The sequence below is a fragment of the Phyllostomus hastatus genome, unplaced genomic scaffold (genome assembly GCF_019186645.2).
Source record: "Phyllostomus hastatus isolate PE091 unplaced genomic scaffold, TTU_PhHast_1.1 phas_scaffold_501, whole genome shotgun sequence".
Classification (NCBI taxonomy): Eukaryota; Metazoa; Chordata; class Mammalia; order Chiroptera; family Phyllostomidae; genus Phyllostomus; species Phyllostomus hastatus.
This window is the reverse complement of record NW_025334033.1, coordinates 37604480-37628730: the sequence shown is the minus strand read 5'-3', so window position 1 is coordinate 37628730 and position 24251 is coordinate 37604480. Positions and strand designations below refer to the sequence as shown.

General features: G+C 40.1%; 1 protein-coding gene across 7 annotated transcripts in view; it reads right to left on the bottom strand.

The window, feature by feature from the left end:
- Window positions 1-4005: 4005 nt before the first annotated feature.
- TMEM260 (transmembrane protein 260) overlaps window positions 4006-24251 on the bottom strand; it is a 56941-nt gene continuing 36695 nt past the window's right edge. For 2 of the 7 annotated variants that reach the window (XM_045823224.1, XM_045823227.1), the window contains 8 exons: window positions 23399-23568; window positions 21091-21262; window positions 17986-18134; window positions 11817-11993; window positions 10420-10473; window positions 8790-8880; window positions 7833-7936; window positions 4006-4936 (listed from right to left, as the gene is read on the bottom strand). In XM_045823224.1, coding sequence (XP_045679180.1) covers window positions 4732-4936; window positions 7833-7936; window positions 8790-8880; window positions 10420-10473; window positions 11817-11993; window positions 17986-18134; window positions 21091-21262; window positions 23399-23568 — 1122 coding nt within the window. In that variant the 3' untranslated portion in view covers window positions 4006-4731. Of the gene's footprint in view, window positions 4937-7832; window positions 7937-8789; window positions 8894-10419; window positions 10474-11816; window positions 11994-17985; window positions 18135-21090; window positions 21263-23398; window positions 23569-24251 lie in introns of those variants that run through there. The other 5 variants (XM_045823225.1, XM_045823226.1, XR_006783799.1 and 2 more) reach the window with 5 other exon arrangements.

Here is a 24251-nt window from a genome sequence, read left to right as displayed (position 1 = left end):
TTACTTTAATCATACACACTTCTGCATAAAAGCAACAACCACAATGATTAGGGATGCTTCCAACGGTTCAGCCATTGGGAATATTTCATTTAAGTAAGGAAAATCTCAAAAATATCTTCTTTAAAAGGTTAATTACAAAATAACCGCTTTTCAGGCAATAGTTCTAAGTAGAAGATAATTATGGTCTGTGTGTACATTTAAAAAATAGCATACAAGCTCCATATATTAGTTTATAATATAATATTTAATAAACATAACAACACAAGGATTATACTCCTTCAGTTATACTTCCCCCCATACTTTTTATGCAGATTTATAAAAATTCTAAACAATTCTAAAAGGGTGAAATATTAGATTTGGCTTATGTCTATTTATCTTTCATTAGACCTTTATCCAGCACCATCCCCATCCAATCATCCAATGGCACCTATGTACAAAACACCGGGATCCCGTGGCTGTTCTGTGAAGTTGGTTGGCTGGGATGGGAACGTGGTCCAACTACTCGCCTGTGTATCTTTGATCTCTATCTTGGAACCTTCTCAACCTTCTCAACTTGACTTTTCTAAAATCATCACAATACTCGTATTTATATCACCGAAAATTAAGCCTCAGCAATAACACTCGGGGTTTGTGCACAAGACTCAGTTAACTCCACACACGAAGGTGAGCAACTGTGGGTTCCATGGTTACAGTCCTGGCACCTTTACCCATCCCCCCATTCTTTTGTTTTCAACAGGACATAAGCTAACCTTTCCAGTACATACAATTTCCACCACACATATATGTTACATTGTTGAAAAGCAACTGGATTTTATTTTTCTGGAAAATATCCCTTTCCCAAGATATGTTCCATTAGTTTACTTTCCTAGATCCAGGTAAGCACATCGTGGTCTTCCTGAGGGTTTTTGTTTTTATACCATCCACGCTGATCCGAATCAAACAGACCTTTAGAAGGTACTGACAATGACGTCTTCATTGAATATGATTGCTGCCTAAAGCTTCAGCCCCCTGTTTGCTCTGTAATGCTGTGCCAAGATCCCGGCCTTCAGATATTCCCAGAACCCCTGGAAACGTTACTCAGTTGTTTGTGAGTATAAGCCTTGGAATGGTTTTCTATCCACAACAAAATATGAGGAGGAACAAAGCAGTGTGAATCTATCACTTTCTTTACTTACCATGGGACTTGGAGCCAGCTAGAAGAACAGAATTTTAAGTAATACCCCACTTTGTGCATTTTGAAAACACACCAGAATTAAAAAGAGTAAAAGGATTTGCTGTAACAGGATCTGTTCTTTTTCAACCTTTGCAATTAACCTTTTTCCTTAATATTAAAAGTACTAACACTATTAAATTCTGAGGGATATTGGTGGGAACAGATTAAGGATTCACATTATTTAAAATTTAAAATATAAATTAAAACAACTACTCTGTATATCTTAGCCTGATGCTTTCAAGAAATCGCTAGGGTATCGAAAATAACCCTGGCCCTGAAAATGGGCTTTATTTAAATATGATAAAGGCTAAACATCATGCTTCAATGATCAGCAAATCCTAAGAATATGGACAGAAATCACATTTCATAACTTTTCTTTGAAGATTTTAAAACAGTACACGAGTAACTGATTCCCTTCTATTTTGGCTGCATTTTGAGTAATAGAACAAAAGAATTTTCAAAAAAATGGTCCTTTCAAAAAACAAAGACAAGAGGAAAGTTAATAGCCAGAGCCCAGCATACCTCCCATCGGCGGAAACAGGGCCGGGAGGTTCGCTGGAGATCACGGAGCCAGGCGGCCCCCTCTCCACGGCCCCCGGTGTGCGCCAGCCTCGGGGCCGGGCAGCAGGGCACAGCAGCATGTGCACAGGCAGACAGCGTTGCTGGCTCCCACTTGTTCCTCGGGCCAAAGTCCAGGCAGAAGTCAGCCTTGTGGGGTTCCTGTCGTCCTGCCAACCCCTGGCACTCCAGGGACTCTGCTAGGAAAATGCTGGCCAAATCCTGCATGAGAAGTCACCTCTTCACATTCTCTTCCATGTCAGGGGGTTGGACTAAAGGAAGCCCTTCTGTCGGATGTGGTGTTTGTTCACTCGCCAAGGAAACGTAAGAGAAAGAAGAAGAAAGCAACTTTTTAAACCTCACACAATAGAAAGGAAAGGATTCTTCAAAGTAGTTGACCTGGGAATGATACCCAACATCCCCAAATCTCAGCTCAAGTTTCCTATTTTTTTTTCATTTACCAATGGTTTTCAGAAATTTACAAGTATGATTCTATCTACTTTGGGCCATCATATCATTGCTTTCTCAAAGGCAGAGTGGTCCAAAGCCAATGTTGGACAAATACAGAATAATCTGTGCACCATTTGACGACAGTCCATACAAAAGGCACAGTCCAATGTGTGTGTGTGTGTGTGTGTGTGTGTATATATATCTCCACAGTATAGACAAGTTTAAAAAGCAGATATTCTCAAAAAGACATCTTCATCGGCCATTAAGGGTCTAAGTAGGAAAAGCTACTTTTAGTAAGGTCCCTCCAACCCCACGTGCACGCGCAGATGCTCAGGTGAAGGGCACCACCGTGTGTGTGCAGGTGTTCGGAAACAAACATGATCCTCTCAGGGATGCAATCTCTTCTCTGACCAGTAAAGACAGTGCATTTCTAGGGAATGTTCCCATGATTTTTATTCTACTTTTCAAAAAAGAAAAAGGGAAATCACAATCTGACATAATTTCTTTCAGATGGATCAACTTCAAGAATTTATCAATGCTTCCTTAAGTTTTTACACCACACCGGACTCCGACAGGTTTTTGTTTTAAGGTAAACCAGGTTTTCGGTTCCTCCCTGTGGAGAAGTTACTTTCAAGTCAGTGAAAGTTCTTGGCCCGTGATTAAAAGTCTTTGCCAATTAGTACTCAACAACTTCAATTCATTTTTTTCTGGTTCAAGATGAGTAGGAGCCTAATAAGGCTGTGATAAAAGGGCAAAAGGCACTGAGAGCCAAAAGCGGATTAATGAGCTCCTCCATTTATTTGTCTTCCTAACAGCTGAACTGTTACAACTATTGACACTCTTCAAAAGGTTCCGCTCTGAACCCTGTCCAGGCACTGCAGGCTCCAATGGACATCTTCAAATCCAGAGAATGGAGGGGCAAGAGCTTCCCCTGTGTGGTGCCAAAACCAACAAAGCCCCATGGATCAGGTAATGAAACTTCAGCTTTTCCCCCTTTGAGATTTATTTACTGGCAGCTGACAAGGGGCAAATGCAGCTCGAATTGTGCAGTCAAGGCCCTGTCAAGCTTTTAGAGGCACCCTTGTCTTGAAGCACCTTCATGACTGGCATTTCACTCAAAAGCCCTCGGCCCTGGTCCTTAACAGCTTATGACATCACAAAGGACACTCCAGACAGATGCCTACATGGCATCCTGCAGCATTTTAAAAGAGAATTAGTGGTTTTAATTATGGTCGTAGTATGAAAGGGAACCATGCAAGCTCCACAGGAGACCTTTGATCAGACCCTTTTGCTAGTACAATGCCACGGAACTGTGACTATTCCTGGTAAGGGGCCTTTTCTTGCTGAATGACTCACCAGTGATCTTTGAATGCAGACAAGCTTCTAGCCCTCCCTCTTCATTAGTGAGCATTTCTATACAGGGGCCTATATAGTGCTCGGAGTCTAGGAGCTATACAATCGGGGGGAAAAGAATCCCTACAGATTCGGGCCTCTACTTAGGAAGTGCTGAAGGACTCTGAGTGACTTTATTCATTAAAACAGGTTGCTATTAATTAACTGTCATAATAAAATAAAGAACTATTATTTGCATTTCTTACTATGTTCTCTTTAGTAATATGTATAAAAGATGCTTGTAACAGAAATGAATTTATTGAACCACCTCCCCATTTCCCCCCTCAAATCCCTGTTCCCCCCCTCTTTTGCATTTTGGCAGCAGGAGCCTACTAATTATTGGGCCCAGATTTATGAGCCCAAATAGAAGGAAAACACAAATATAAAATTAATTAAGGAACGACAAAATCCTTTTACTTGCCAATCAGTTTATGCAACTGAAAAATGCAACAACGAATTAGCTTTATTTTCAGTGCTTCCAGAGAATTACCTAAGACAATAAAAACACAATTTTCTTCAAAATATCACCCGGTTGGTGTTAGCTTGAAGCATGAGATTATGTAACAACCACAGCTTAAAAAAAAAAAGAGAGATTCTAACTTGCAGTATAACAAGATTCACTCTTTTTTAAAAAGTTCACTTTTAGGAAACAGAACATGTCTTTGGTCTGATATTGTTTGAAGAATTTAACCTACAAAACTGATCCCAATAGGTAGGGCCCTTAGAAGATTTATAGTGGATATTTTAAGTATATGAATAGAGTCCATTCTCTTTTAAAATCTAATCAAACAAAATTATTAGGTGAAAGACTGTGAAAGTAGGAGGAATGTTCAAAAGATTCTCACTGAAATGCTAATTTGGGGACACGGGATAAACAGATTTTGCATAAATAGCACAACTCAGTCACTAAACCCCCCACGGAAAGCTACTGCTACACTGTGTTACTTCTATCTGGGAAGTGACTTAGTCTTCAATTTTTTAATCCAGTTTCTTTTCTTGGAGGAAGAAGTTTTGGACCTCGAAATTTTAGAAGCAGGATGACAAGCAGGTTCTCCACGTTTTGCTGTCTCAGACATTTTTCATATTTCTCAGACTTTGCAGTTCTTTTCTGAGGTGCTTCAGAGCGACTGAAATATCAGCCAGCTGGGGGTCGCTCGGCACCTTCTGCGTGTACAGACGTAGGTGTCTGATGGTCTCCGACAGCAAGCGCTCGGGGTCCGCGCCTCGGTCCCGCAGGTGCAGCATCCGCTCGCAGGCGATGGCGTAGTTCTTGTGCCAGTTCGCTGGGTGTTCCTTTTGTAAATAAACAATCTCCTTATAAAGCTGGAAGGCAGCAAAAATGTTGGTATTTCATTATTAAACCTGGACTGTTCTTCAAAAATCGGGAAACACAGACAAATTAAAAACACGAGAAAAATGAAAGTCCCAAGCAGCCCATAGTAAACGTCTAATCGTTGCTAGGCCGTGCAGAAAATGCGGGGATGCTGCTGTAATTACTGCAGTAGCAGCAGGCGCGTGTGCTTCATCTAAAACTGCTTCTGGGGTTTTTCAGATGGCGCAGAGGGAACCTAGGACACAGTGTGTCAGGACAAAATGCTCTTCCTCCAGAAAGATGTTCTGGGAAAGGGGATTTAGTTCTAATTCATGGAAAGCTATTTACTCAATAGGCAGAAGGTTGAAACTCTAAATTTAGCTGTTGGAGGAAAAAAATAGCTTTCTTTAGAAAACTGCATGGAAAAAGAACTTGAAGGAATGTAAATTTAGTCCCTCACGTTCACATGAATTTCTCCCTACATTAAAAACAACAGTAATAATGACAGTAACAGTAAAACTCGAACAAATCCAGCACTGACAAGGCTGGGCATGATAGAATTTAAGAGACATCCTTAAAGCAAGATATTAAAAATCTTCATAGTCTCCTATAATTACAATTTTGGTAGTGAAAACTTTGCTCACATATATTAGGAATTTTATTTCTCAACATCGGAGACAGTATTAATTGGACAGACTTAGAATTTTTGATACAGAATTTTCTGGTGGAAAAACATGAAAATTTAACAGAAGTAGACACGTATCTGCAGAACGGGAGGCTATACCTGGTCATTTGGGGGTTTCACAGCCTTCTCGGGGACTGCCGAGTTGGAGACGGAGCCACAGGCATTTGAGTTTGCCCGTGGACTCCATGAGAGCGTGGAACAAGCAAGGATGCTTTCTCTAGGGACAGTGCTTTTTCATTAGAGATGTATTTGTCCTATTATTCAATGGAAAGGGACCCAATATATTATCTATTTCCCCAACACCTACTCCAGGGCAGACCAATTCATATCTAACTTTTTAATTTTAAATAGCACCCATTGAAAATTTCTACAATCCTTGTTTGGTATGCCATTTTGATATTTAATAATCTTCCTTGTTTAAGCTGTCTTTTAAAGCAATTTTCCCGTAAGTTTCCTTCACTCCACAAGACAGGGAAGTCATCTTGTACTTTCGTGAATACATTTTCATTTTAAAATACTCTAAAACCAAGAAGTGAGCCCCCTTTCATTCGCTTGGTAAAATACTGTGTTTCTCTCCCTTTCCTCACAGTCTTTTCCCTCTGCCTGTTGCTTGTCTTCCTGGGGCTCCCTGGACAAGGACGTGTAGGACGTGCCTGGCGTGCCGCCCCGCACACAGCAGGCACTCAGGGGCCGCTCCTGTTCTTTATTTCCCCACATTTTTGAAATCCTTCTGAGGTTTTGGAGTTCAAAGCCTCGGCCAGCACCTCAGTGAGCATTTCTGTAGTGGCTCCCGAGAACGAGAAGCTCAGTCATGACCCCCTGCTATGGTCCCCAGACATCAGGATAACCCTACACCCTTTTCCAGGACACTCCTCTACTGATGCATCAACTCATTCTGGTGGTCACATGTGCCATACCTTAAGAAGCCAGTCGTTTCTCCTCACATGGAATGATGTTCCCTCCTGTGTGTGTGTGTGCATGTGCGTATGTGTGTGTTACTGTTGACAATAGTCTTGGTGGACTGTATTCTCTTTATTGGGGAGATCTTGAATTCCTCAAATGTATTCCTAAAGATAGCAGGGATACTCTGTGCTCCCCCACTACACCTGAACTTAATGTCCCCTGAGCTTAATAATTCTGCGTAAGCTACTGAGCAGGATAATGTAAATAATAACAAAAAATATATTTTACACCCAACAAGAATGTTTTTGAACAATCAGTACTGGAGGATGGATTTGTGTCAGTCCATCAAGTATTGGGCCTCATTTGTCTTTCAAACAATGTCACCCATCTGGAGACACACGCTAAGGAGATACCCATGGATTGCTGTGGATTCCTGTTAATGCAAAAGAGGAAATCGTATGGGCCCAACGGGACAATAAAGCTACCAATTAGCTTCAGCAGGGGCCTAACAACTGACCGTGAAACAGACTGCCGATGAGAATATGAAACATTAGTAAGTCTCAGATTTCTCCCAACTAAACACTGCTTGTTTTTCACAGAATCACAGGGTACTACTGATGAACAGGATATGATATGACCAGGATATGAGAAGAAATCTCTAAAGTTTAAAGCCCACTTTTTTAAAAAAGAAAAGAGGGCTGGAAAGGGTAATTGACTACAGGTGACAATCAATGGTAGAGTGAGCCTTGAACCTGGACCTCCGACTACCAGCCAGAATTCCAGCATGCTGTCCCCTATAATCCGTCCCTTGCTGTCCTTAAGTGGGCAGGCACCCCAAGGGTTGGGCCTCCCCCCCTCTCTCACTACTCTCTGACTAGCTCCTTCTGCTCTTCAAGATGAAACTCCCGAGGCATCTCTGCGGGAAGCCTCCCAGCCCTTCCCCCCCACTGTCCCTTGCAGGAGGGCGTGCTCCCTGTCCCCACAGTACCTCTGCAAATGTCTCACATCACTCACAAGAGTGGACTTAACTAGGGACTTCATCTCCTAGCTCCCTCTCTAGCTTGCCACCTCCTTGAGAGCAGGGCCCATGCTCGATCATCCCCGCCACAGTACTTGGTGCAGACTGGCTGCTCAGTAAATGGTCTGTGAGTGGCGACTAAATGAATAAACAGTGGACCAATGATCACAGAAGTTGGAAGTAAAATTAGTCATACTGACTGGACACCATGCTATTTTGACTTAGCACCAAACAAATGCCCTGGCTGAGCGGGCCCATAGCAGCCTCAAGACAGGACAGGAGAAATGCCTGGGTTGCTCACATATGTAGCTCCTGGGCTCTGTTCTCATTGGCCCATGCCAGCAGATCTGTTTCCCATATAGCAGGCTCCAAAACTATCTCTGAAGGTGTCTGAAGAGCCCAGTGCTAAAAATCACAGAAAAGAGGGGACTTGTTAAAATAGTTTGAAAGCAAACCTCTGTTCTGTACTCCCCTTTCCCATCAGAAAGCACTGACCGTGCAAGAGCCTTGGTGCGGCTGTGTCTTAAGGATCATGACTTTTGCAATAGAGGGCAACCTGTCAGAACATCTTTTTTAACTAAAGCCATTATATTAGTTTCCCGTTACTGTTGTGACAAATCACTACAAACATAGTGGCATAAAAAAATGTAAATTTATTATTTGATACTTTTGGAGGTGAAAAGTCATCGAATCAAGGGGTTTGTAACACGGGCAGGGCTGTGTTCCTTCTGAAGGCTCTAGAAGCTGTGTCTCTGCCCTCCCCAGCTTCCAGAGGCTGTGTATGCTCCCTAACCCATGGTCCCCTCCTCCAGCATCCAGGCCACACACACAGCATCTTCAAATCATTCTCTCTGACCTCTGCCTGCACTGTCCCTTCTCCTTCTCCAACTCAGACCCTCCTCCTCCTCCTTTATAAGGATGCCTTGATTACATGGGCCCGCCAGCATGTGATGCGGTATAGTCTCCCCACCTCAAGACCCTTAATCATATCTGCAAAGCCCCCCTGCCGTGCAAGGTCACATATTCACAGGTTCTGGAGGTCAGGACATGGACATCTTTAGGGGGACCACTGTTTGGCCAACTATAGCCATTTACTTTAGACATACTTGTGATTCATATGAGTATCTTCCCACTTACACCACTTTATAACGCCAAATCCAGCCGGAAACAAGTCAAAGCTCTACTGTGTTGTACCCTCTCTCCAGCAAGCACCCCCTCTCCCACCCAATACACTGATATATGTGAAGGTACAACGTACATCATGCGCGTGAGTGTAGAGCTGAGCTTTCACATTTGCAGGCATGTTCGCAGTCTCCGCCAGGTTAAAGATGAAGAATGGTGTTTTCATCCTGCAAGGGGGGACTTCATCAAAATCATGTTGTCAGTGGCATATTCAAAGTTAAATCTGCCAGACTTTTCCTTTGATAAGGAACATATAAAACCCTTTACTGCATTATTTTCGCTTTTCTCACATCCATAGACGTTTTCTCTGGACCAAGAGCATCCCCTTCTTCCCCTACTGCCAAGACACTGCTTTCACACTGACTTCCAGAACAAAGCTTCAGAACAAAGCTTATGTTCATCATCACCATGACACATGATTTTCCCTCCAGATGTGCATTATTGTTCTGCAAGAGCAGCTGGGAACTGGGAGATCTGCCGAGTTTGTCAGCACGTCCCTGAAGGTGCCCGCCGCGGCGGCTCACGCCGTGAGCAATCAGCTCCTCAGAGGTGGCTGCACTCTGACCACGTGAATGCAGCCCAGTTGTATTCAGCACACCAATTCACTAATACCTGCCCAGACAGCAACCTGCTTTCCTCTTCATGGGATTGCTCCCCTGGCCTTCCCACAATCAATCACAGTGAAGAACTGTGTGAACACATGGTACATCTTTGTGCAGGTCTTCAAAGCAAGTTTTCGTCTCTATACCTAGGCTGATAACTTGAAATATGCCATTTCTGACATTTTCAAAAACACTGCTGCATAAACTACAGTATGCATATTTTTATAATTGTTATTTTGGAGCTATATTTCTTGACAATTAAAAAAAGCCCTTTTAATACTTATAAGTAAACCCTTTATACACCATAAGTCAAGGCTCAGTGCAATGCACAGTCCAATGCAATGGCCCAGAGTGGGCTTCCTTCCATTGCTGCAGGAAGTACATCTTACGTACACGGTACCCCGCATCTGTATCATTTATAACTTGTACATTAACATTTAGGGCAAAGTCTGTTAGCATTAGGTGCTTTAAATATTTAAAAATGACAGAAACCTAGAGAGTCAATAGTATCTCCATGAAGTATTCGGACAGGAACGACAGAAAAGTACAGCTTCTAGCACATTAATACTCAAGTCTCCTTTAACATGTGTGATCGCTCCCTTAGTCTGTGAGCCACTCACGGGAAGGAACTTGGTCATGTTCATACGTGCAGTCTCCATGCCTGGCACAATGCCCGGCCTCCAGGAAGTACTCAGTAAGTGCTTAACTAATCAACTCGCACAGTACACATGGAGACAAGGCAATTATCAACTTCTCCTCAATTACGCTCACTTTGGTTCAGCTGAGGCAGGAGGGGATCGAAGTTACGAGTGTTCCAGAGTCAGACTCCATCCTCGTGGCTATGTGGCCTTGGACAAGTGACCTCTCCACCTCCAGTGCGGTCTTCGGTAAAGCGGAGGTAACACTAACTTCTTGACAGGTTGTTGTGAGGATAAAATGAGCCTATTCAGTACAGTGATTAGTGTACTACCTCAAACAAAATGATTGCCCGTGAATGTTTTTTATTATCACCCACCACCCCTACTCCCGAAATGAAAAGTGCCACAGGCTACTTCTCTGTCCTGTTAGAAACAGATCGAAAACACGAAACTGTAGAGTAGTCACCTTGCTTGCCACATCTCCTCATTGGCCACAGATTCCCAAGACGATGGATCAAACCTGTAGTTATAAGAAAACAGTAACTTTTTTCTGCCAGCTACATTTATTGCTATGGATATGTAATCTTTGTTTTATAATCTTACAAGGCAAATAAAATAGACTGGACCTTGAAGTACTGATAGAGATCGAAATAAAACTTTGCTAGACAAGTTGGATTATTAGTAATTTGAAGTTTTGGCAAATGTGTTCTTAATCTGCATAATGAGCCCCAGTGCCTCGTGGGAGCAAACAAAGGACTGGCGAGAAGAGGCTGGAGGCTTCTGGGGAGCCAGCTGTTCTAAGAACTGTCAGGCAGGCAGAGGGGCGAGGCTCAGGCCTCGCCTGCCCTACAGACACAGCTAAGAGCCAGCGAGCCCGGAGGCAAGGGGAGAGGCCTGACCGGGGCGTGCTCCTGGCTTTGCTAAGGCACTGCTGGAGCAGGATGCTCCTCAAAGGATGCTGGCTAAACCATTTGTTAATTTTTTTCCTTCTCTTAATTAAAATTTCTCTTATGCATCTATTCTGACTGAACAAAGATAACGAGCTGCGTTGTGTACTTGTGCTGTCATCAGCTCTTTACAGAACAGGCTGTTCTCTAACCTCTGATGATGGTCTCAGAGTGCCCTGTGCAGACAGACCTACTTTACTTATCCATCTCCGGCAGGTGCACAGCAACAGGTCCATTTGCTCAATTTCATTAACTCTTTATAGCATTTTTTCATAGGATCATGTCTGTTGTCCATGAATTAGAAGCAATAATTATCTAATCTTTAAATAATTCACATTTTTAAACATCGGCAGTGGAGGCACCTTTCTTTAGACGGAACTCATTTTCCATGTGAGAAGAAGTTCCTTCAAGCAAGAAGACTAATCAGGCCCAAAACAACACAACCAGGCTGATGATAAACTATTGTGAAGAAAAAGCTCCTCAAGTCCCAGTCTTCCCTATAGAGAATTTATCTACCACTCTTTTAGGAAAGAAAACTATGAAAAGTGCATGACGTGGAGATTATCACAGGCAACAGAGTGGCTTTTAAAGCTCTGCTGCTGTTAATGAATCTATTCCACCTGAGGGCACGAGACAGGCTGGCGGACAACACGCACTACAAGACCGGGAAGTGGGAGTCCCATGGTCCAACTCTGTGTGCGCTCAGCCACAGCCTCCCTGCCCTCCCGTCGCCCACTGCCCTTCAACCCGAGGACAGGAAATTCCCATTCTCCTTCTCTATTGTGATACTCTGTGGGCAGCAAATGACAATATCAATAACAAAAATATCCAAAAAATGTAAAGACACCTCAAAATTTAGTGTTTTTAGGCACACAAATTGTTATATACTAGTGAAAAATATAATTGTTATTCATACCGTCCATATTCTTCAGTCCAGTTATAGATATTTCTTGTACGTTTAATCCATTCCTCAGGGTTGAATACAATCTCTGAAGAAACTAATTTGTCACAAGAACCCCACGGCCAAAGTGAATAGCTTTTTTTCCAGGTTGGGTCACCTTCATGAATTCCTATGCAAGCAAATGTTTCTTTCCTATTGAAAACAGAAAAAAAAAGATGTATTTTCCCCTTAAAGTTCTAAATGTTAAATAAATGTAACTGATGAAGGTCACTTTTGACCCTTTAAAACTATTCACCAATAAGTCATTTGCAAACATTTTGGTCTATTTAAATCTGTCTGGAATAGACTGTTTGAAATTAGTGTGAAAAAGCTGTTTGGGGGACTGGGCAGAAGTATACAGACATAAATGATAAAACCTATGTGTTTGTAACATTATAAGAAATCACCTGTGGGACAAAACATTCATACAATCAGAATCCCAAACCAAGAGAAAAACTGTAGAGCAGGAAAAATGTTATTTTTGGAAAAGACACACCTTACAGATTCAAGAAACTCAGTGACAAGTTAAACTCAAAGAAATCCATGCCCGTACACACTGTAATCCAACTTCTGAAATCTAAAGGCAAATGATCTTGAAAACAGCCAGAGAAAAACCACACCTTTTATACAGATACAATGATTTGTATCTGTGTACAAATCAGATTTGAAAGACTCTGAATTTCTCAACAGAAACCATGCAGGTCCAAAGTATGTAAAATAACATTTTTAAAGTGCTGGGGGAAAAGAAAAGAATTATCAACTTATTATTCCATATCTAGGAATGAAGGTGAAATACATTTTCAGATCAAGGAAAACTAAGAACATTCACTGCCAATAGTCTTGCTCTAAAAGAAACACTGAGGGAATATCTTCAGACGGAAGGGAAATGATACAAGAGGGAAACTTGGAACATCAGGATTGAAGGGAGAACAACAGATCTGGCAAATACCTGGATTAATATTGTAGATTATTTTTTATCTGAAGTGTTACGAATACACGCACGACAGTTGAAAATGAACACGATCGCGTCTGATGCGACACACACGATGACACAATCGAAGGGGGTGGTGAAAGGGACACAGGGCAGCGGGCTTTCTGCATCCCACCCGCAGCACTGAAGCATCCACCCTAAACAGGCTGTGAAGAGTTAAGTGTGTGCGCTGGAATCCCAAGAGCAACCACTAAAAATAATTTACCAAGAAACATAGTAAAAATCCCAATAAATAATTTAAGATGGAATGCTAAAAAAAATCAATTTATCTAAAAGAAGGCAGGAAAGGGGAAACAGTGGAATAAAAAATAGAGGGAAAAAACAATAAGCAAATAATAAATGGGAAACGTACATCTGAAAAAATTAATATTTATGTTAAATGTAAATGGTCTAAGTATACCAATAAAAAGTAGACACTGTCAGAATGGATAATAAAACCAGACCCCAAGTGTATGATATCTGTAAGAAACCCACTTTAAATATGACATAGGTGGTTAAAAGCAAGAGGACAAAGAAAGATACAAGATGAAAACACTAATCAAATTAAAAGCAAGCAAGAACCCCAGAAGGATTAAAAAAAATAAATACAGAGAAAGGCACAAAAGCAATTCAATGAGGAAAGGATAATACTTTCAACAAATAATATTAGGACAATTTGACACTCATATGCAAAAAAAGCCCCTTGTCCTAACCCCTGTCTCATTACAAAAATTAATTCAAAATGAATCATTGGTCTGAAATCTAAAACACAAAACTATAAAACTCATAGAAAAAAAATGAGGAAATCTTTGTAACCTGGCATTAGACAAAGAATATCTAAGATATGATAAGAAAAAGTATGATTCATATGAGAAAAAATGATAATTGGAATTCATCTAAATAAAAAAATCTTTGACCTTCAAAATACATTTTGAAAATAATAACATAGCAAGCTACAAACTGGGAAAAATATTTATAAATAATATATTGGCCAATGGATTTGTATTTAGAATATTTAAAGAACTCTTAAAGCTCAATGGCAAAAAACAAACAATCCAGTAATCCCACTCTAAGGTATGAAAATATATTCATGCAAACCCATACATAAATGTTCACAGCAGCTCTATTCACAAATGCCCCAAATTGGGAACACCCCAAATGTCCTTAAGAGATGAAGAATACATAAATGGTAGTACAGCCACACAGTGGAATACTGCTCAACAGTGAAAAGGAATAAACTATTGGTACACACAAAAACTTAGATGGATCTTGAGGCATTATGCTAAGTGAAATATGCCAGTTGTCAAAAGGTTACCATATTTTTCGGACTCAAGACGCACCTAGGTTTTAGAGGAAGAAACCATAGGAAAAAAATTTTTGAAGCAAAAAATGTGGTAAAATATTTATAACATAAATAACATAATATTTCACCAATGTAAATGTAAACAGAACTCAACAGCAGCATTAAGAACCATCATTCCTCCCAAATTTGGGGGAAAGAAAAAAATGTGTCTTATAGTATATGAGTACATTTATGTGATGTTCTGGAAAAGGTGAAACCACAGCATCAGGGAACAGACCAGTGGCTGCAGGGGTTAGGGCTTCGGGGACAGCAGGACTGCACAGGGACAGCACACGGGAGTTTCCGGGGGGCATGGGTCTGCTCTGTGTCCTGACTGTTGCCAGGGTTACACAAACGTATACACATGTTAAAATTCATAGACCTGTACACCAAAAAAAGGGTGAATTTTTGCACATTAAAAAACCAAATAATAGGTGTTCAATAAATATTAACTTTCTTCTTTTTAAAAAGTACCAATTCAGAAAGCTTTCATTTAATGCCAATAGTCCAATGCTTCAGGGGGGAAAAAATCTGTATTCAGTGTCTTTCAATTGTTCATGTCTTCTGACTTAAACTTTTACTTCTGAGAATTTACCTTAATAATTCAAATTTCCACCTCCTCCACAAGAAAACTATATACACAAAGGCATTTGTTGTAGCCTATAATCTTATGATGGGCAAAATTAAGATATCATATTAACTACCTACAAATAATTCAATTCATCTATGATTAAATAATAGTACATGTACCCACTAAAAACATTTTAAATGATTTGTAAAAAGGTTAAGAAAATAGTTTTGTAATATTCAATGCAAAAATAAAATTTTTCCATATTGTGATTTCAACTTTGTAAAAAATATGCATTTTTATATACTTGTTATTTCTGAGTGATAGAATCATACTTTTTCTAGTTAAAAATAATTTACTATTCTATAATAAATACATACTACATTTTAAACTAAAGACTTTATTTTAAAAACTGATACCATCCTCTTCATACCTGTCAGAATGGCCATCATAAACAAATCAACAAACAAATGCTGGCGAGGTTGTAGAGAAAAGGGAACCCTAGTGCACTGGTGGTGGGATTGCAGACTGGTGCAGCCACTGTGGGAAACAATATGGAGTTTCCTCAAGAAATGAAAAATGGAACTGCCTTTTGACCTGGCAATCCCACTGCTGGGATTATATCCTAAGAATCCTGAAACACCAATTCAAAAGAACCTATGCACCCCAATGTTCATAGCAGTGCTATTTACAATAGTCCAGTGCTAAAAACAACCTAAGTACCCATCAGTAAATGAATGGATCAAAAAACTATGGTACATTTACACAATGGAGCACTATGCAGTAGAAAGAAAGAAGGGACACTTTCCCTTCACAGCAGCATGGATGGAACTGGAGGGTATTATGCTAAGTGAAATAAGCCAGGTGGTGAAAGACAAATACCATATGATCTCACCTTTAACTGGAACCTAATCAACAAAGCAAATAAGTGAGCAAAATAGAACTGAAGACATGGAAGCAAAGAACAAACTGCAGTAACTAGAGGGAAGGGGAGGGGGACAATGGGGGAAAGAAGGGGAAAAGTCAGGTCAAGGAACATGTATAAAGGACCCAAGGACAAAGACAACGGGGGTGGGAGGTTGGGGGTAGGTAGGGCAGGGGAGAGTAATGGGGGAAAAGTGAGGACAAATGTAACTGAATAACAAAAAAATTAAAAAATAAAAACCTATACCAATAAACAATATTTATCCTGTGGCCTTGCTTAGTCAAAAATATTAACAAAAATTTATGGGCCAGAATGTTCATCACTATGCTGTATTACAATAGAAAAGATCTAGAAACAATAACAATGTCCAACAATAAAATACTTGTTAAGTTATCATGAGTCTACTGGAGAATATTATACAGCCCAAAAAGATGTTAAGGAAGACTTTTTATTGAGTGCACAGGAAAATGCTCATAATAAGGTATTTGGTGAAGAAATAATTGACAGGAAACTGAGTATTATTCCAGTAATGTAAAATATATTATGCAAGGGTATATATGTGTATATATAAAGAAACAATTTCTGTTAAAAATAAATAGAATCCCAAAAAGTTTCCTAAAGTGTCAATAGTGGTTGTCCTCAAAAGACAGATGATAATGATGTTTTTTATACTTGTCTGTATCATCCTAGGGTTTTCACAAGGAGGGTGAGATACTTATTTCCGTAGGAGGAAGTGTGGGGAAATGCCTCATCCGTGCCTACAGAACAAATCCCCCCATGCCCTGGGGCCCACCATCTCGCCACACTCATCCCCTCACCTAGCAGCCTGCTAAGCCCTGAGCTTTAAGCACACTGGGCCATCCCAAGTTTCCCTGGAGCCCAGCACATCCTCTCCATGACTTTGCACATGCAATTCCCTTAAATCAGCCTTCTCCCACCCACTTGAAAAATGCTACTTAGTCTTTAGGTCTCCAACATTTTGTACATACTAACATCATCACACTTAACAGATGATACTATAATTTATCTGTTTCATAGTGAAGATAACACCTGAAACCGTATTTAAAAGGAGTAATAGCAGGGATCATGTCTATGCAACTGTGGCTAGTATAGTTGTCTGGATTCTTTGGACACCCAATACTTATTAAATAAATGCTGAATGAATGCCCCAAGGCAGAATTAATTGCTTCCCCAACCATGCTCACAGAACACTTGGATAATACTGTCAGTTAAATCCTCCATTCAGCAGACACACGCTGAACACTTACTGTATCTCACACTGTACAAGGCTTTGCTAGTATAGAGCTTATCTCATCATATCATGGCCAGCTGTATTCATATCTGTGCATACATACAACTGGATTGTGGTCCACTTAAATTTGGAACTGACTCTCATTATATTGCCGGGGCCTGATATAAGCTGGAACATGGTAGAGTCAATAAATTTTTGTGAGGCTGAATTAAACACAATTAACACACACATACACACAAATGCCTATTTGGGGATGTTAATGGTTCTTGGCATTTCATTCCAATACAGGACAATTATGTGCTATTCTCACAGCACATTTATATCCATTGCCTTCGTATTACTTCCTAAGCCACAGTAAACTTCAGACTCTGAACACCAAAGCTATATTATTATGTTCTTAGTAAGGGATAATTTAACTTTGCAATTCATAAAAAATTTCTTAAGTCCCCTTTATAAGATAATAGAAATTATGAGATAAGTTTTTCTTCCTCACACTCTGGACAATCCCAAGCATTTCGTGGACAGGAGACATGTTCAACACTATACTATAGAAGGAGTTACTTATTCTTGATCTTAACTATGAATAATTTAAGTTCTTAAGCATAGAATTTACAACTCTCACATGTTATCTCTCAGCCAATATAACTGTAGGTGTTTTTCTTATTTATAAAAATGCCTTATCCTTTATTTAAAAAATCCTTAAGCTATTTTTATGTAGTGATTCTTCCCGGAAAACATTTCCTTTAAAGGGGGCATAGTGTTGATCAGGGGAACTAGAATTGCTTGCAATCTACCTGCAATGACTTCAAGTAGGCAGGCACATCTCCAATTTCTCTGAATTATACTAAGATCTTATTTGCTATTCTTGCTAATCTGTCTTTATTTTTCCTTTACCCAGAACAATAACATTTATTTCTGCCTGGCCTTATTTATGCACAGATATTCAATTTAATTACAAAGATAATCTCACCGGTGACAGGAAAATAGGTGTAGAAAATTGGTCTTTTGGATGAAGCACAGCTGCCACATAAACAATTTTAGAACAGCTTAAGATTTTAGAAAAGCTATTATATAAAAAGAATGCTTACTGTTTATTTGTTTCAAGAAAATGATAAAGATTAAATGTGACCATTCCACTAGGTAATATTCCTTCCACAGGATTCCACCGGTTCCCAGGAAAGTTGACACCGGGTAAATGCTTTGCCATCTTGGGTAAATACCACTCATAAGTCATCATCTGACAGAAAAACAACATATGATATCATGCTTCTATTATACTTCTTTAAAGAAAATCAAATTCCGCAAGTACAACAAAAAAAGTTCTAAAATGTAGATACAGGCTCATCAAGGTATGTGGCACTGATCACTCTTGTGATGTCTTAAACCTTAGATTTCATGTCTTAAGTCATGACTGTCATTGGTAAGGTCAGCATCTAGTTTCATTCTGACTCCATGCATTTCACAGATTATCCAGAATGACCTCCCCCCTTCTTAGACCTAGAGAATGTGTACGCAACTTTCAAAACCAACTTAAATATCACTTCTTCTACGATGGCCTCCCCAGCTTCCACAGCAGAATGGTATGCTCCTGGGGCACTGGTGCCTCCTCTACTATAGCTCCTAGCCCATTTCTGGCTACACTGTGAACTCCTAGAGGGAAGGGACTGCTTCTTCTCATCCCTGTGCCCCTGCACCTAGCACACTGCTTGGCATAGAACAGTTCTCAAATTATGTTCGCTGAAGCTGATGTCTTTGATGGTGAGACTAGACAACCTAGGCAAAATGAAGCTGTGTCATTACTCCATTCTTTCATTCATTCAAAAGACAGGAATGCTCACCTCATGAAGAAGATGCAATCCCTGCCCCGCAGGGACGCTCAATCATATGATCATCTAGGCTTCAAAGATAAAAACCTTTTTGGCTAAATTATCTGAATCTATTAGTATCTCCAAATTAATTATATATCCTGACATTTAAAGTAAATCATTAATACCAGAAAAAGTCATTTTCTTAGTTCTATAGTTACCTGCAGAAAAGCTGCCCCAGACTCTGTCACCATTGAACTGTTTAGAGTATCCCAATGCCAACTACCTGCAGACTCCTTGTTATTTGAGATTAAAAAACTCCATAGACTAAGCTATTCTTAATCAGGTATTTTGTTTCTTGCATTCACAAGCATTCTATCTATATGGTGATCATTTCAATTTTATAAATAAGAACGCAGAGGCTCTGAGAAGACAAACCTTAGCTCCCTGTCACAGAGTCAGGAAGTGACAGGATGAAGACTTGAATTTGGGTCTAATTAACTCTGAAGTCTATGGGGGAGCTGGGGTGGAGATGGCAGAGGGGACGGGGGGATAAATGGTGATGGAAAAAGTACAATAAAAATATACAAAAAACCCCCAAACATTGAAATCCATGCCTTTCAACTATAGTATCTGCCATCCCAAACAGTATTTAAAAACATACTGTGATACCATATTATCAACAAATAACCTAGCTTTTGTCAGAAACTAGCCTGCAGATCAAATTAATAGGTATACTAGATATAAATGTAAACTGCTTATAAAAACGTGTCATTTGTAAATTTCCCTAGATTTGCACATGTGTTTATAAAGTTTTATCCAAAAAGTTTTAGCTGTTTATTAATTCAACAAAATCTATTAAATAAATATTGTGCCTTATGATTTACTCAACCAAACTAATCATAGTATTTTTTTAAGTTTAAAAATTTCTCTTTTCCTGGGGACTGCTCTAAAAACAACTGAGCATCAAAAAAACAAATAATCCAATTACAAAATGGGCAAAGGACCTGAACAGACACTTCTCCAAACAGGACACACCAATAGACATATGAAAAGATGCTCAACGTCACTAATCATCAGAGAAATGCACATTAAAACAACAATGAAATATCACCTCACACCTGTCAGAATGGCTGTCATTAATAAATCAACAAACCACAAGTGCAGGTGAGGAGGTGCAGAATGTGGAACCCTTTTGCATTGTTGGTGGGAATATGACCCGGTGAAACCACTATAGAAAGCACTATGGAGACACCTCAAAAAATTAAAATGAAACTGCCTTTTGTCCCAGTGATTCCACTTCTGGGAATATATCCAAACAAACCCAAAACACTAATTCCAAAGAACATAAGCATCCCTAAGTTCACTGCAGTTTTATTCATTAATCACCAAGATATGGGAGCAGCCCAAATGTCTTATCAGTAGATGAGTGGATAAAACAATTATGGGACATTTACACATGGACTACTACTCGGCCATAAAAACAAAGAAAATTTTACCCTTTGCAACAGCATGAATGGACCTGGAGAACATGATGCTACGTGAAACAAGCCAGTCAGAGCAAGACAAATAACATATGATTTCACTCATGTGTGGTATCTAATGAAAAAACTGAAATAACAAGGAAAATGGAAACAGACTCATAGATGGAGAGCAGGATGACAGCTACTGTGGTGGGGAAGTTGGGGTGAGGGATTGAGCGAAAAGGAAAAAGGACTCACGGACACGGACAACAGTGTGGTGACTGCTGCAGGGAGGAGGGTATAACAGAGTTAAATGGTAATGGAAAAATAAAATAAAAAATTTTAAAAAATCAGATTTGTTCCCTTTTAAGTATTTATGGTTTAATAATAAATCTTATAATTTAAATATAATCAGTTCCAGAGATTGTTTTAATAAACTTCAACATTTTCACAAGCCTCTCCAACAATATTTTTTCGATAAGACAACAAAGTTTACACAAAAATTCTATAGCAGAGTTGTGGTTAATAATAGCTATTTTGAGCAAAATGTTTACTTACCTGCAGTCTGACTGATTTTATATTCAACCTAATTTATTTTAATCCTTGGACCAGTGGGCAATGTTAATTTGAATGTAACAAAACCGTTTAAAAATATTTTCATGGTTTGTCATGCGAACTAGGGACCTAGGATATTATTCGAATCTAACATGAAACACATTCTTAAAACATTCAATTTAAATAATGAAAAGATAACTCATATGACTTATATCATTAGTTAAAATTAGCAAAAAAATGTAATATACATTCTACCTAAGAGTGATTATGGTTACTGTATCCATACACTATTAAAAAGTTTTTTTAAACAAATTTTTGAATGATTATAATTCCTATATTCTAAATACTAGTAGATTTTTCATATACTTACTTCTTGATCCACTAGTGAAATGTCTGGCCTCAGTCCCTCACAATAATGCATGTAACGGAGAGAATTTCCTGGCAAATCTCCTCTGAGTAAGATAATTGCATCAGGAGGCATAGAGGCTAGGAGGTTCTTTGCAAATTTATCAATCACATAGTTGGTCTTTTGGTCACAAATGCTAAATAAGAAGATGAAAAACACATTAAAATAGCAACACATTGCTTCAGTTTTAATAAGATAGGGCTTATTTTCTGCCCCATTCCTTTCCCATCATACAGTCTGTATTTACTGCTTCAGAGTATTCAACTTTATATTTTCTAAGAACATGCTTATATTTGAAAAGTGAACACTATCATGTGGGAAAAAAGGAGCTAATTGTGCAATTAAAAAAATGTATTGTAGAATTTATAATTGTTTTCATCAAAAGGAAATCATTTAGTGCTCAAGAACTTTATTTTCCTAAAAGTGTATCCAATTCACTAAAAAGACATAAGGTTTCTGATTCCACTTAGAATTTAAGGTAATTTCATGTTAATTCCCTTTAGGAACATTCAGAAATGCAAAAAGAGCCCTGGCCAGTGTGGCTCAGTGGATCAAGCACCCGCCTGTGAACTGAAAGGTTGCCAGTTTGCTTCCCAGTCAGGGCACGTGCCTGGGATGCAGGCCAGGTCCCCAGTTGAGGGTGTGTGAGAGTCAACCAGTTGATCGATGTTTCTCTTGCACATCAGTGTTTCTCGCCCTCTCTTTCTCCCTCCCTTCCACTCTCTCTAAAAGTAAATAAATATAATCTTAAAAAGAAAAAAGAAATCTGCCAGTTTCTGGAAAACAGGGTGACATCTAATTCTTGCAAAGTTGATCCTTTGCACCACTCCCTCCCTTGAGCCACAGGCTCCCTGTGTTCCTCACCCCCTTCCCCTCCCTCACAGACCAAGAAGTCGTTAGGGAATGAGACCAATGAGAAGGGAGGCAAGCAAGAGGGGGCTCGGTTGCTACTTCTCTTCAGGCATGGTAACAAAAGCAGTCCAACTCCCTTCAATGATTAAGTGCATGTTCTACTTTCAAGAAAAACTAGCGTGGATTCTGAGCACTTCCCATAAAAGAAGACCAAAAGAGTAAAAGTTTAAGAAAAAACTGAACAAGCCATGTCCTTCCTGTTCTTACCAGGCCCATTACATTTAATGGTACTGAGAAACACAGCCTAGATCTGAATCACCAGGGTAGTACCACAAAGCAAACAAACACTTCCAGGGACAAAATACTATCCTTGCTTTTGTAACCGATGAAACAGTTTCCTCATGGGAATCCTCACTTTGCAGGGTGATGCGTCACATTTCACCAGCCGGCAATGTTCCTATCTATTCCAGCCACCAGCGGCAAATAAAAGAATCGAAACAAGATCAAACCACCCAGCCTGTGCTGACATCCCTGGTCTTGAACGTGGACTGCCCTGAAGACCCGAGCCGGGTGGAGACTGGGATGAGGAAAGGTTGGGTGAGCACACACTGCAGGCCTGGCAAACCCTTCTCGAGGGAGCGAGGGAGCGGCTGCGTTTGGGGATCCCACTCGGCCTCTCCTGGTGACGTAGCATTCCTAGCACTGGCTCCACGCAGGCATCACAAAGAACATCAGCTTTTTTTAGAGTTAAGTTGGAAGAGGAAATTTAACCTTGTAAAATACCAATCAAATCTTACTATAACAAAATTCCAATGGACTCTTCTTCCTCTGCAATGTTTACTCAATACTGCTGGAAACAAATGAACTGTCATTTAAAACTCGGACATCTTTTATCATAGACTGAGATTTTTCGTTAAAATCGTTATTTAAAAGATTTTGAAAAATACACAGAATACTAACGATGCCTAAGGGTTAAGAAACTTTTAGAACTTTATTTCAAAATAATTAATATTCACTACTACAGATGAACTAGCTAGGGACCAGGTACCACTCAGAAGATGAAATCCTTGAAGCACAGAGTGAATCACCTGTGGGCATACAAGAAGCCCCAGATATCTTTACTCTCCATCTAAGTGGTCTTTTACATGCACTGCAGATTCCATAAGCTATCTCTAGGGCTCCTCAGAGGAAAATATACAAACAGTGCACATGCAGCCCCGGAACCTTTGTTTGCAATGCCCTGAACCACACGACACTCACGCTGGGAGTGCGGTTCAAAAGTTGAAGAACCACGGCATTCAGACCATGCTGTCTCCCTTTGAAAACCAGTGGAAGTCAGAGATGAAATAAAGTCCTAGAACCTAACTATCCAAAGTCTCTAGCTTGAGTGCTTCCTTTTGTAAAAATAACCACTTCTTACCTGTAATTAGAATATATTTGGTAAATCACAAAAAGAGCTGCTGAAAGCCATTCCAGACACTGAAGCCCCTTGGTGTTCAGCACTCGGTTACTCTCAGACACAAGTGCAGCCAGCCCGATGCCAGCGAGGACGGCCACCACTGCATTGCTCTGCATCCAGAACCGCTCCACCTGCCAAAGGGGCACACAAACAGTACGTCCAGTTGGCTGGTTTGCAAACAATCTGGTACTTGTCTATTTTTAAAATACACTGTATACACCTAGTTGCTTATGGCTGCTGTCACTCAGGTCTTGTTAATGGACTTCCCCAATCCAGCTTTATGTTACTTTAGTTTTCGATTTTCAAACATTCCTTCTTTCCAGTTTGACATGTGAATCTCTCTTTTTGGATCTATACATTCTTTTCAGTACTATGGACTTCACATTGAACTCCTGCAATATGGGATCCACAAAGCAGATCCTTACTCCTGATGTTCCCTTCCATGTGCAGAAGTTCCGCTGGTTTAACACCCCTGGCCTCTCGCTCTGCCCTCTCACTTACTTCTTCCTGTAGGACTGCAGGGACTGAGCTGACTGGGCAGTCTGGGAGCTGGGACTGGGCCTGCATAGCCCTCCTCTTTCCTCTCTCTTTCACCTGGGAATGAGCTGCCCACTGGAAGCACTTGTCCACTGGAAGAACCAGTGGGGTGGGGAAGGCTGGCCCTGGGCAGCACTACCTGTGACTACTGGGAAGGTCTGCCTATTCTGGATGCAGGATGAGGAAGCCCTCTTGCTCACAGACATAAACCACATTCTCCAGTCTCAGCATTATCAGTAATAAAGGTGGTTCTCCCACTCGTTGTACTAGTCTACCT